Source organism: Clupea harengus, chromosome 17, assembly GCF_900700415.2.
Source record: "Clupea harengus chromosome 17, Ch_v2.0.2, whole genome shotgun sequence".
In the NCBI taxonomy this organism is placed as follows: Eukaryota; Metazoa; Chordata; class Actinopteri; order Clupeiformes; family Clupeidae; genus Clupea; species Clupea harengus.
Window position 1 is genome coordinate 21,843,155 of NC_045168.1, and position 14,088 is coordinate 21,857,242.

Here is a 14,088-nt window from a genome sequence, read left to right on the forward strand (position 1 = left end):
GTCATTGTGCATTAGCAACGATGACACATACGGGAACGACACTTCCAGGAAACGGCATAAGGTTTGACCTTTACGATAAATATTGGTGAATGGAGAGGAGAAGAAATGGCTGACTGCTACCTGGTCAATTCAAAAGATGCAAAGCTGATCAGTAATGGCAGATATTCAACACTGTGTATTAGTCACAAGAAGAAGAATGGGGGAAATGAATGAATGAATGAAGAAGTGTGAGTAGAGGACTTATGTGAGAGCTAACTATGTCTGATTGTAGGAGCTGTGCACTTCTGCTACAGGAAGGAGGGGAAAAGTACAGGTATTTAAGGTAAAGTGTGATTATATGTAATGCCTAAAAATGTGTTGAACATTAAGTAGAACATTCAGAGCATTCTTAACTCCTGATGATTCTTCTAAGAACCTGGATAGTGGAGTACTTACAGAAGAGCTTGAGTGGGAGTGTGTCAATTCACATGTCAAGATCTGTGACACAAAAACAAATCACAACTCCAAATCAACTCATTGGATGCAGTCAATGGTTCCCTTACTCCTACCGGTCTGGATCAGAAGTAGAAGACGGCAAAACTCTCAACGGGCCATTCGTCCTTTTTTGTAATGTTTTTAAAGCAAGATTGTGTTTTAATTCACTATTTCAACTCAAAACAAACTCAAACATATGGCGGCATCTTCACCGATGTTCAAAAATCCTCAAAGTATAATAGCTCATCAGAATCTCACCTTTCAAGCCTATAAACACCAACTTATGCACATCCACACCTTGATAATCACTGCATAATGGCATGCAAGCCAGACATCACAACTGGTTTGTAATTAAGCAGCTCTTGCAATTTTATTCCTTAAGTAAAAAGACAAATGAACCGGCAACAAAAAGTCACTGACACACACAGAACTCATACAATTAAAGCACGAACAATACAGTGCTCATCATTTAAACTGCCATTTTACAACACCATGAAAATGACAAACTACACTGTGTTAGAGCTGAGAAATTTCTGGAATGCTTAATTAAAGAAAAAAAAAAAGTGCAATTGTGGTGACAAGTTTGCCAATAAAAACAAAAGCCAAAAATAACATTGATATTATTAATATCAACAGTGGACAGACAGAATAGGCTACAGTGATAGTGATCGATATAAGGCATGAATAACACAATACACCGAGTACATTGCCATCAATGCACTTTCACAGTAGGGAATCCATTCATCACTTCTGCTTTCAAAGACAACCTCTGTAACTTTTGGTCATGTGTACTTTGTACCCAACAGACTGGCATGGCCGCTTCATCAATACATTAAGGCATCTCCTGCGCTGGAGTAACAATTATTTATTCTCATTATTAACATTTACAGTGGCACAAATAAATACACAACAGTTAATAAATACAAAAAATACGACACAGCAAGAGGGATTATCAGGAAATTAAGACATATTTCTTTCCTGTTTTACACAAGTTTTGGCCCATCTCTTTTAAGGTCTGTGTTAATGGCAATCAGTGCTGAGATACCTAATCAAAAAATAACAGCTTGCTGTGTATTTAAAAGGAAAGTTATAAAAGGCTGTAAAACATTTCATTGTAAGGTGCAACATGACACACTGTCACAATGAAATTAAGCATTAGAGATGTATGTTAAGATGCTTGAGATGTATGTTAAGGTTTATACTCTTAGTGATGTTTAATTGTCAAAACGCTGTGACCCCTGTTCCGAAAATGTTTCAAATAAGGCTCTTGTAAATCTTGATAAATCAGTGAATAGAAGTAGAATAGCCCACCAAAAAACTGTGATTCTGGAATTCTCATATAACGTTTGGTCTTAAGTGTCCTAATTCTCAAATGACATTGTCGAGTGTATTTGCTCATAGTTGAGGGATCAGGCAGTCAGAGACATGGATGGGAGAGTCTGAGCGTGCTAGCACTGATGCTAACTTCAGAAATACTCTGAAACGTACAGGCATGGTCGTCACCATGGTACCGCCCTCAATCTATAGCCTCGGGGCTCCAACTAAAAGCACATTTAGGGAAAAAGCACATCTGCTCTTGACAGACATCAGCACACTGTGAGACAGAAAGAGACCCTTGTGAGTGAAATTACACTGGACAGAAACGTGTGGTGTGAGTTCGTGCATGTGCGTGTGTGCGTGTGTGCGTGTGCGTGTGCGTGTGTGTGTGTTTGTGTGTGTGTGTGTGTGTGTGTGTGTGTGTGTGTGTGTGTGAGAAATCCTGAGTGCTCATCATGGCAGGATCTTGTCTGCGTTTTTGGAGAGGCTGTGCAATAGAGATTTCTGGAAAGCCTCGTCGGACGCCTCAGGAATGAGGATCTCCAGCAGCAGGTCCCATATGGAGTAGACCAGGTGCCTGAAAACGGAACAGGTGAGACACAATGCACATGCACAGGTGAGATAAAGACAAGGAAGACAACCCAGACAAGACAGACACCTGCCTATGAAGGAGAGGAAGACAACCCAGACAAGACAGACACACCTGCCTATGAAGGAGAGGAAGACGTGGTGTTCCTGAATTTTCCAGTCCAGCTCATAACGGAACAAGTGGTTCAAACTGATTCTAAAGATCCAAGCTACATTTGTCTCTTACCACACACAGGTGGAAAAACACTTCACAACTAGGACATAGAATTCCCATGGAACATATGACTAGTTTGTGTGGGTGGTTAATGGAAAAGGCATAGCTACCATAGCTCATGAAAAGGAAGGTCACATTCAACCAAATGTTCATGGGTAAATGTTGTTAATTGTTGTTAATCATGTTATAAAATCATACTTTGAGGCAACAAAGCAAAGTGATTCAAACATCACTATCCGTGCTATGTTTGCGATTCATCATGGTCTCTTGTGAATTATTTCTCACACCTAGCCCACAAAGTCCCTTAGTAGAGCTTAGTAATGGTAGTATACAAAAACATCACATAGGATACAGGATATATGACATAACAAAACATAAAGAGGATGATACATTGGCCCTCATCTCCTGGTTTCTCCTTCAGACCTAGTCTGCCTGAGCACCACCCCAATAATTATATATATACATATGTCTGTATGCCTAGTGGTCACCACTGAGTTGTAGATTATTGTATATCAATATATATTGTATATATATATATTAATATACAATAATCTACAACTCAGCGGTGACCACTAGGCATACAGACATACACACCTGTTTATATGCGGATCCTGCAGAGAGTCCAGCACCGTCTGCCACGAGAGCCTGTACTTCTCAGAGCCCAGTAGGTCAGACACCAAGTCTGCGAAACAAAAAACACGAGTGTCACGATAACAGAACCGCCACTGACATTTTAATGTATTGTGATTTTGCTATGGAACATTCCCTTTCTGTCCATTCTATTGCAAAACCCTGTGTGGGACAAATGTGTCTCTTGTGTGTGTTGTGCCGTGACCCATAATCAAGATTACAGAAAGGCCATCTGTGTTTAAACACACATCTCTACTTTCAACACTACAGCTCTACGTCATACAGACGCTCTCATCAGGCAATACAACCATTGTGTTCTACCAAAGGCAGTTCTACAGGGTGAAGCATGCGTGTGGATGTCGATGTGTTGTGTGTGTGTGTGTGTGTGTGTGTGTGTGTGTGTGTGTGTGTTTGCGTGTGTGTGTGTGTGTATGTGTGTATGTGTGTGTGTTTGCGTGTGTGTGTGTGTGTGTGTGTGTGTTTGCGTGTGTGTTTGCGTGTGTGTTTGTGTGTGTGTGTGTGTGCGTGTGGACGTCGTTGTGTTGTGTGTGTGTGTGTGTGTTTGAGTGTTTGTGTGTGTATGTGTGTGTGTTTGCGTGTGTGTGTGTGTGTGTTTGCGTGTGTGTGTGTGTGTGTATGTATGTGTGTGTGTTTGCGTGTGTGTGTGTGTGTGTGTTTGCGTGTGTGTGTGTGTGTGTGTTTGCGTGTGTGTGTGTGTGCGTGTGGACGTCGATGTGTTGTGTGTGTGTGTGTGTGTGTGTGTGTGTGTTTGAGTGTTTGTGTGTGTATGTGTGTGTGTTTGCGTGCGTGTGTGTGTGTGTGTTTGCGTGTGTGTGTGTGTGTGTGGACGTCGATGTGTTGTGTGTGTGTGTGTGTGTGTGCGTGTGCGTGTGGACGTCGATGTGTTGTGTGTGTGTGTGTGTGTGTGTGTGTGTGGACGTCGATGTGTTGTGTGTGTGTGTGTGCGTGTGCGTGTGGACGTCGATGTGTTGTGTGTGTGTGTGTGTGTGTGTGTGTGTGTGTGTGTGTGTGTGTGCGTGTGGACGTCGATGTGTTGTGTGTGTGTGTGTGTGTGTGTGCGTGTGCGTGTGGACGTTGATGTGTTGTGTGTGTGTTCACCTGGGAGCAGCTTCATGAGGCAGTGCAGGGACCGCTGCCGGGTGTCCTCTTTCTCCTGGGGGCTGCGCTGGGGCCGGGGCAGGAGAGGGAGGCGGCCCCCGGGCCACACTGCCTCCTGCAGCACCCTCAGGTACGTCACCCAGTACTGGGTGCAGGTCAGATTACACACCTTCACCTCCAGCCACCTACACACACGCATGCAAACACACACGCATGCAAACACACACACACACACACACACACACACACACACACACACACACATAATGGAGCTTCACTCGGAACTAGTGTTTACACTCTGAGCAGGGATCATTGGTTCTACCATGTTTTTGCTGCCACCACGTGCTGCCGATGTCTGTCCTTAGTCCTATTGTCTTGTTCAGAGACTGTGATAATAGCTACTACAATCCAAACAACTGACCCTGAAAGTTCCTGAACCATTCAGTTCCTCCTCCTTGGGAGGACTTGAGACCTTGTTTTGCTTGCAGTCATGCCTGTGTTTATCCAAGGGTTTCAATGATACACCAGGTGTCAGATAGCTTTCCTCGGAGGCCAGGAAGCAGGGTCCGGTGCCAAGTTTGTGCCAAAATGAACAAATACAGACTGGCACTGTGCACTATAAGGAAAGGAAAACCCCTGCATAATAAAACTGTGACAACATGACCCCTTCTGCCACTTCCTCCTCTTCTGTCAATGTGCACCTCACTAATCTCAGTCACTAATCTCATTCTCCAATCTCACTCTCTCCCTCACCCACTCTGAGGGCTTTTTTTCTTTTGGCCTGCTCACATAAAAAAAAAATCTACAGAAAATGAACGCTCCATGCTCGGCCAGGTGCAACTAGATCTACACTGCAAAGTGGATTGCAGTAACATGCTTAGCATGGTTCCCCTGTACAGAACTTCACAGGCACATTCATATCGAATTTATCTTGAACTTGTGAAGGTTAGCTCAAGAGGTGTTCAGAGGTGATTTATAGATATGATGTGATTTCGATAATGTGCCGTCTATCATGCACCCCCTTAATCTCAGTTAAAAAACAAACAAACAAAAAAACATATTCAGGTCTGACAACAACTGATGGCCTGACTTTGCGCTGGAAGTGGTAAGCAAATCATCTCTATCATCTATCTTCATCCTGAATACACCCCCTGCTGACACGGCAACTTACAGGGAGGGAAACAATGATTTATTTAAAAAGCTGAGACACAAGATGATCAAAGTACAAACACAGGATAAACAAAGTATGAACTTTGTCCCCCAGCAGGAGATATAAAGATGAATTTTCACGCAAAAAAATTTCAGCCCCACTTCAGAGGGAATCTTTCACTTTTTTATTGTTTATTGGAGTAGATTTTCGTTTCGTTTTTCCCCCCAATTTATCAGCAGGAGGTTTTATGTCTGGCTGTATGTTTGTGATGTATGAATATGTAAATGTTGACAGGTAATTGACAGAAACTGACAGGTAATTACAGGCAACTTTGCTTCAAGGCATATTTGTAATCCCTTACGCAATATGTTTTTAAAATCCACATTACTTATCTTTATATCGTCACATACATAAAGATACTTGAATAATAATATAATAATCAATGACATCCTTACAGGTTTCTGGAAACTACTGTTTCGACAAAAACTGGACTTGAAATGTCTGTACATGACTGCTGATGTGTACAGGGATTTTACCCACATGAAGGTGTGACCGTACCTGTCGATGAGGGTGCCAAAGAGAAGCCTGATGGTTTTCTGGACGTTCTCTGTACACAGCCAGGTCCACTGCTCCCTCAGCAGCATACACAACAGGTTGAGGGCCACGTCAGCTGCTGTCGTCTCCAACACTGCTGCTGGGACAGGCATACATAAACACAGACACACACACACACACACACACACACACACACCACACACACACACATAAAACGCAGACAAACACACACACACACACAAAACATCCATTCATATATTCACATAGTCCCTGTACTGCATGGAAATTGTGGATCAAATTAAATGATGACTTTATGTTTGTGTACCTTCACTTAATTTAAGAAACACAGAGCATGTGTCACAAAAAGATTCAAGACTTGTTTGAAGAGAGATAGAATGTCAAAACAGGGACACATTTGAGGGTGTGACCTCTCAGCAAGATCTGAAATCACAAGTGTTTGACTACACCGCCCTCTAGTGTGAGTACAAAGATATTGCTGCAGTTCATGAAGATCTCCTCATGAAGATCTTTAGTCTTTGTTTCTTCATTACACCAAGTTGTTCGATTAGTTATATCTATGCTTATCACATAACACAATCTGAGAAAATACAAATAGAATGCTGTATTAACACAGTGATTCTGTGACTGGAATAACTAGCTATATAAAGGCAAAGTGGGACACAGCCCTTGCAGTGCTTCATAAAATGTCATAGACAGTTTTGGCAATGCAGTGGGCCAACAGATGGGAAAGGCTAAGCACGGGAGGCTTCACAAGGCCTTAGCTAGCTAGGTAAACTAACTAACAAACAAACAAACAAACAAACAAACAAGACAGACAGACAGACAAAACCCCACTTGAACTTACTTGAACTGGGAGTTGTGGGACGTTCACTGTCCTGTCCCTCTATCTTCATTTTAAGGCCTCCCTCCCCCTTAGTTCCGGGCTCCTGACAACAAGTCTTCCCCACAAGGTCCTCCCTTTCCTCAATGAAGGTCTCCAGTCCATCCATAGAGAGACTGTTGAACACCTGTCAAATGTATGGACAACAGAGAACAAAAGAACAACATGATCTCACCTCCAGAATAATGAGCTGTATTCAACACACACACACAGACACACACACAGACACACACACACACACCTCTTGGCTTCTTTAAAATAGCTGCAGTATGCTATACTTTTCAGATTAAAATATATTTAACACAAAGCAGTTAAAACATTTTGAATAATCAGAATAACCGTGGTGGGGTCTACATACCGTGCTTCCCTCATCGAAGCAGTACATCACTTTGGGCATGATATCTGTGACTATCAGAGCAGGAGCCGTTTTACTGGAGAACCTCAGTCGAGACCTGGACACAAAGACAGATGAATGCGGTTGGATACATCGGTTGGATACATCATGCACATATCTGGACAATTTCATGAAAAAAATATACCAATGGTGGGGGGGCACTGTGGTGCAAGCAGTAGCCCCAACCACATTCGGGCTTGATGCCCATGGAGGACACAGGTTCGAATCCTGATGTAATTTCTCCTGTCCACTCCCCACCTCTTCTCCCTCTCATTTCCTGTCCCACTCTTCACTGAACCATCAATTAAAAGCCCAAAAAAAAATCTTTAAAAAAAAAAGAAATATGCCAATGGCAAGGGCCTCTATGGTGCCATACATACTTCGATTTCTTGTCGGATAACAGTTTGCCGTCTGTCTCCGCCTCAAGGTCGTCCGTGGGACTCGGCGGCTCTGACCGAGGGAATGCCGTCTTCAGAGTCTCCACTATGGCGTTCATCACTATCTATCTCATCACAGCACCACAGAGAGATACCTTTGTTAACTCAAAAACAAGAGGAAGTCTTTCAAACGTAATGTGCAAATGCATTCCCTTGTGTGTAACCCTGTTTGACAATACAGTTTCTATTTCTTTAAATTTCCCAAATCCAAACCGATGTTACCTAGTATACATACTTGTGACAAACCATGTACCTTGTCTATACGTGACACAATGAAGGGCTTCTTCACAAAGGCAATCCTTGCATCTGTGTTAAGTGCGAGAAACTCTTGCATTTCATCACTATTGGCAGTTTCTGGGATGGCACAGAGTTGCTATGAAAGACAAACACCAGTTAATGTACGCAGGACACAAGTCAAATCAATCACTAGTGAAAAAGAGTCTGCAACACATAGGCCATCTTTGGAAGGTTACAATTAACAGTTCAGACAGCACGAACTCAAAAGGAACTTTTCGATCATCCCATTACATAGTATTGAGAACTATGTACACAAACACGTTCTAGGCACTTGTAAAATGATGTATGCCGCAATGTGAGGATGCTTTAAAAAAAAATGACACGAATATTTTGTACTCATTAAATACTGGTAACAGCATACAAAGTGCAGTAAACAAAAATATCAAATACATTTTTTGTGCAACCTCCCTTTGTCTTCAAAACACTTAAATAGTTAGATATAGTTAAAGGTACTTGGCAGGTTGGTTGTTTCATGCATCTTGGAGAACTTGCCACAGTTCCTCAGTGGATTTAAACTGAACTTGCCACAGTTCCTCAGTGGATTTAAACTGAACATGCTACAGTTCCTCAGTGGATTTAAACTGAACTTGCCACAGTTCCTTACTGGATTTAAACTGAACATGCCACAGTTCCTCAGTGGATTTAAACTGAACATGCCACAGTTCCTCAGTGGATTTAAACTGGACATGCCACAGTTCCTTACTGGATTTAAACTGAACATGTCACAGTTCCTCAGTGGATTTAAACTGAACATGCCACAGTTCCTCAGTGGATTTAAACTGAACATGCCACAGTTCCTTACTGGATTTAAACTGAACATGCCACAGTTCCTCAGTGGATTTAAACTGAACATGCCACAGTTCCTTAGTGGATTTAAACTGAACATGCCACAGTTCCTCAGTGGATTTAAACTGAACATGCCACAGTTCCTCAGTGGATTTAAACTGAACATGCCACAGTTCCTCAGTGGATTTAAACTGAACATGCCACAGTTCCTCAGTGGATTTAAACTGAACATGCCACAGTTCCTCAGTGGATTTAAACTGAACATGCCACAGTTCCTTAGTGGATTTAAACTGAACATGCCACAGTTCCTCAGTGGATTTAAACTGAACATGCCACAGTTCCTTACTGGATTTAAACTGAACTTGCCACAGTTCCTTACTGGATTTAAACTGAACATGCCACAGTTCCTCAGTGGATTTAAACTGAACATGCTACAGTTCCTCAGTGGATTTAAACTGAACATGCCACAGTTCCTCAGTGGATTTAAACTGAACATGCCACAGTTCCTTAGTGGATTTAAACTGAACATGCCACAGTTCCTCAGTGGATTTAAACTGAACATGCCACAGTTCCTTACTGGATTTAAACTGAACTTGCCACAGTTCCTTACTGGATTTAAACTGAACATGCCACAGTTCCTCAGTGGATTTAAACTGAACATGCTACAGTTCCTCAGTGGATTTAAACTGAACTTGCCACAGTTCCTTACTGGATTTAAACTGAACATGCCACAGTTCCTCAGTGGATTTAAACTGAACATGCCACAGTTCCTCAGTGGATTTAAACTGAACATGCCACAGTTCCTTACTGGATTTAAACTGAACATGCCACAGTTCCTCAGTGGATTTAAACTGAACATGCCACAGTTCCTCAGTGGATTTAAACTGAACATGCCACAGTTCCTCAGTGGATTTAAACTGAACATGCCACAGTTCCTCAGTGGATTTAAACTGAACATGCCACAGTTCCTTAGTGGATTTAAACTGAACATGCCACAGTTCCTCAGTGGATTTAAACTGAACATGCCACAGTTCCTCAGTGGATTTAAACTGAACATGCCACAGTTCCTCAGTGGATTTAAACTGAACATGCCACAGTTCCTCAGTGGATTTAAACTGAACTTGCCACAGTTCCTCAGTGGATTTAAACTGAACATGCCACAGTTCCTCAGTGGATTTAAACTGAACTTGCCACAGTTCCTCAGTGGATTTAAACTGAACATGCCACAGTTCCTTACTGGATTTAAACTGAACATGCCACAGTTCCTCAGTGGATTTAAACTGAACATGCCACAGTTCCTCAGTGGATTTAAACTGAACTTGCCACAGTTCCTCAGTGGATTTAAACTGAACATGCCACAGTTCCTCAGTGGATTTAAACTGAACATGCCACAGTTCCTCAGTGGATTTAAACTGAACTTGCCACAGTTCCTCAGTGGATTTGAACTGAACATGCCACAGTTCCTTACTGGATTTAAACTGAACATGCCACAGTTCCTCAGTGGATTTAAACTGAACATGACACTTCTGAGCTGATGGCCTTCAGTTTTTCAATCTGCAATGTGGTCTGTTTCTTTCTTACTCTCTTTCTTTTAAGGCATATAAATGTCTCACTGGAATACTTCACTTTTTTCAAAGTAACTCTAACACAAATATTTAGTAAAACAACTAACTAACTTTTTTTTTTAAATGATGGAGAATGCAATGATAACAATGGTTACAAACAGAGAGAAAAGGTACCAAACCTTAACAAAATTTTCGAGCAAACTTTTCCTGGCTTCAACTCTATCATTGTCCATGTTTCCAAACGGTAAATCTGGAAAGATCTTCTTTGGCCCTTTAACATCTATCAAAACAATGAAAAGCTACGTAAGACAGCTGTTCCAATGAACTATTACCATACGGTGTGGCCCACATGGCAGCCTAATACAATTCATGAATGCTTCGAACTATGGCAGACTCACTTTTAATGATCTTGCGGAACTCTGGTTTCTCTTCCAAGCGGGTTTGCAGGTTCAGAAATTCGCTGTACCTGCGGTTCACCATGTGATAAGCCACAGGCTGCACAATGCATGGGTTGTCTGAGTCCAGCGCAGTTTCATACTACAACAGTTACATAAGAAAAAAACAGACATGCATGATTATTACAACCAAGAAAAAAAGAAAAATCACTCAAATGATATTTCTGATCAAATGAGTGATCAGGTGTTTTGGTTGATTAGATATCTTACTATTACATCTATTACTATTACATCTATGACATCTATTACTGTGCAGTCATTAGAAAATGATCTGCTTGGCTAACTCAAGAAATCCACACCGATGTAGTTGGTTCTCAATGGCATGTCGACCAATGTCCTGTTCAATATGAACAAATAAACTAAGATACACATTCTGTGGAGGGATACTCACTTTCACAGTGTACAGCGTGTAAGGATGGGAGCCAGTGCCTCTGTGCTCCTTGGCTGTGATGGTCCCGGTGATGCGGAGGTTCTGGATGATGATTGGGCCTTCGGGGCTGCTGAGCGGGTCAAAGCTGAAAGAACCCAGCGGCATCATCCCTGCAGTGGGTGAGGAGGCCAGCAGAGGCATGGTCACGGACAGCTCGTTGGGGCACGGCGCCACCCCCACCCCTTCTGCCTGCTGCTGATCCACGCCCAGCATGCTCTTTTCCCCCAGCTCGTGGAGGCTGCAGAAGCTGGACGTTTCTTCAGTCCTCCCCACATCTGACACGGAGGCCCTGGGCCCCTCTGAGACCAGAACCTTAGGGCAGGACAGCTCCGTCATGCCCGAGAACTCAGGTAGGTCGTCCTCCAGGTCTGTGATGCTGTCCACCATAAAGGCGTCGTCTTTCGTCTTGTCTGTGAGGTCGTACATTGGACTGAGGAGGAGGAGGGACTCCGTGGAGCTATTCTTGAGCCCAGTGAGAGGGGAGTCGAGGTCAGAGTCATTCTCCTGATAGAAGGGGTTGGACTTGCCGGGTCTCAGCAAGTCCATTGGCCGCCGTACAACGGGAGAGGGTCCTGCAGTGCACTCATTCACTTGCTTTGAAGGGTTCTCGTCTGTGTCGAGGTGAGAGCCGTTCTCTGCCAAGTCCAGGATTTCTACAGCAGGCATCTTAGCGGTGAGGAGATCCGCTTTACCGGAGCCATCCAGATTGTCCGGCACTTTCAGGAGAGGAGGCACCTCGGTCTCCTGCGAGGGTGTTTCTGGGGGCATTTCAACTGGCAGGATTTCCAGGGGACTGGTGGGCTTTGGGACCGGGTTGACAGACTTAGCGAAGATTTCCACAATCATCATGTTGAGCCAGTCAGGGTCTGAGAGTTTTGTGATGAGGGGCAAGAGGACGTTGCAGGTGATGAGCTCCCCCACCACAAATCTTCCTGTTCGCGTCTCAAGATGGGGCGATGGAACAAGTACATGCAACAGCAAGTCCACAATTGCCCTGGCGTAATTCACTTCAGCGGCAGAACTCTTAAGAGCTGGGTGAGGTGGGTTCTCATTGGAGTAAAGTTTCCAGATATTGTCTTGGGAGGTGCCATCTTGCTGCTTTTGTGTCTCCACCATATTTTTTTTTGCCCTCATGTAGCTTTGAAGGTGACATGCAATCAGGTCCAAGACCCTCTGTGTTAAGGCTTTTGTGTCCACCCTCTTGCTTCGAAGCTTCAGCTCCATTGCCATGGAGATCATTGCTCTCTGCACCTCGTCCTCAAACTCATGCTCTGGGGACACGGTGCAGTACCAAGATGACACAAAGTCTCGGATGATCTTGCAAACAGTGTTTTCGATCTCATGGTCAAGCAGCCGCTCGCTTTCCTCTGAGGAGGAAACCCTCTCGATGGTGACGAACCGCTCCAGATGAACAACTCTGTTTGAACTAAGGATCACCTGAGATCCAAGCCAGGCACCCAATACAACTAGGAAACTTGTGAATATACACAGTAGCCACACATTCACCAGCAAATGGAACAAGACCATCCAGGCCAAGAAAGCTCCAACACCCAACAGCCTTCTCTGGCCCAGCATGTCAACAAAGCTCCATAGCTGAGAAGTGGGACCAGCTAGAGAAGACATGTTGAAGACCCTGACAAAAATAAAGTTTTAAAATCACAAATTTAAGTCAGTGTTGGGAATGAGGCATGTAGCTGGTTTGGTAGTATAATTTAGCTTGACAGTTCAAGGGGACATGTCTTGAGCACCATCTGTGGCATTTTACACAAGCAGTTCTATGAGAATAAAGGGAATGCTGGTCATTACTGGGTACAAATCAGCAAATATGTGCATATGTTTAGTCTTCAACATGGTTGACATGCTATTTTTACTCATGCTGGTCAGAAGTGGTAGGTAAAGATAATCAACCCAAATACAACGGGTCTCTCAGCTAGGTTAATAGTGTCGAATGGGACGAATAAAATAGCAAACACTATCTAATAGAGAAAATCCCTTGTTAACCCCAGAGCATGATCTAACTTGCCATTTCAATTAGCAACACGCAAGTGAACTAGCCTAACATGTAACCGTAAAGAATACCGTTAAGATGATAACCTCCAGAGTAGATCAGTTACAAATTAAAATGTGTAACCACCACATGTCTAGATGGTAATATCGCTCAATAGTTAGTTTGCTTACAACCTACTAGTGTTGTAACTAGCGAGCTAGCCAGCGCTACATCGTACAGGTCAATACGGCAAGCTACCCCTACTCTGATTGTAGAATGGAAATAGGAAATAAACCGAACTACAGGGAAATACATCACGTCCCATTTTGCTACTAGGTTTGTGTGGACACACTCACAGCTCACCATACCTACCTTATTCGCTGGCTGTCATGAAAAATATTAAGCACAAATATCCAGTATTTAACGTCATTCCGAGCAGCAGCATCTTTAACAGTCGTTTTTGTTTACATATTTTGCCAAACATTTTTGTCTTCTTCTATGGTATCACATAGATTGGCAACAACGTATTACTGCCACCTGCTGGACTGTTGGAGTTTAGGATTGGGAAATGTTATAGTAAAAGTTCTTGGTCTTTTCTATGTTACGTGTACTGAAACAGATAGAGAAATACATGAGGGTTGTAGTGATGTACACACAGCACACACTACATGCATTGCTGAAGTTTGAAAACACTCATGGTTCATTTTGATGCACAGGAATCCAAGGAATTTTGCGTGCTTTGTTACTGTTGTTATGGGGATACATTTTTTTTTCTACTTTGACAAACAT

The 14,088-nt window shown here is 43.0% G+C and overlaps 1 protein-coding gene across 2 annotated transcripts; it reads right to left on the reverse strand.

Annotated features, from left to right (window-relative positions):
* Positions 1-818: 818 nt before the first annotated feature.
* snx19b (sorting nexin 19b) lies at positions 819-13,803 on the reverse strand. 2 transcript variants are annotated; one of them, XM_012820199.2, is made up of 12 exons: positions 13,672-13,803; positions 11,274-12,945; positions 10,826-10,964; positions 10,607-10,707; positions 8,033-8,152; positions 7,723-7,844; positions 7,307-7,400; positions 6,913-7,075; positions 6,051-6,183; positions 4,343-4,527; positions 3,188-3,275; positions 819-2,368 (listed from the first exon to the last, which is right to left on the reverse strand). In XM_012820199.2, exons 2-12 carry the CDS (start codon positions 12,933-12,935, stop codon positions 2,245-2,247), a joined length of 2,931 nt encoding a protein of 976 aa, XP_012675653.2. In that variant the 5' UTR covers positions 12,936-12,945; positions 13,672-13,803; the 3' UTR covers positions 819-2,244. The 2 variants fall into 2 exon arrangements, with proteins under 2 accessions (XP_012675653.2, XP_031439531.1); XM_031583671.1 differs by having other exon boundaries at positions 6,051-6,186.
* Positions 13,804-14,088: the final 285 nt, after the last annotated feature.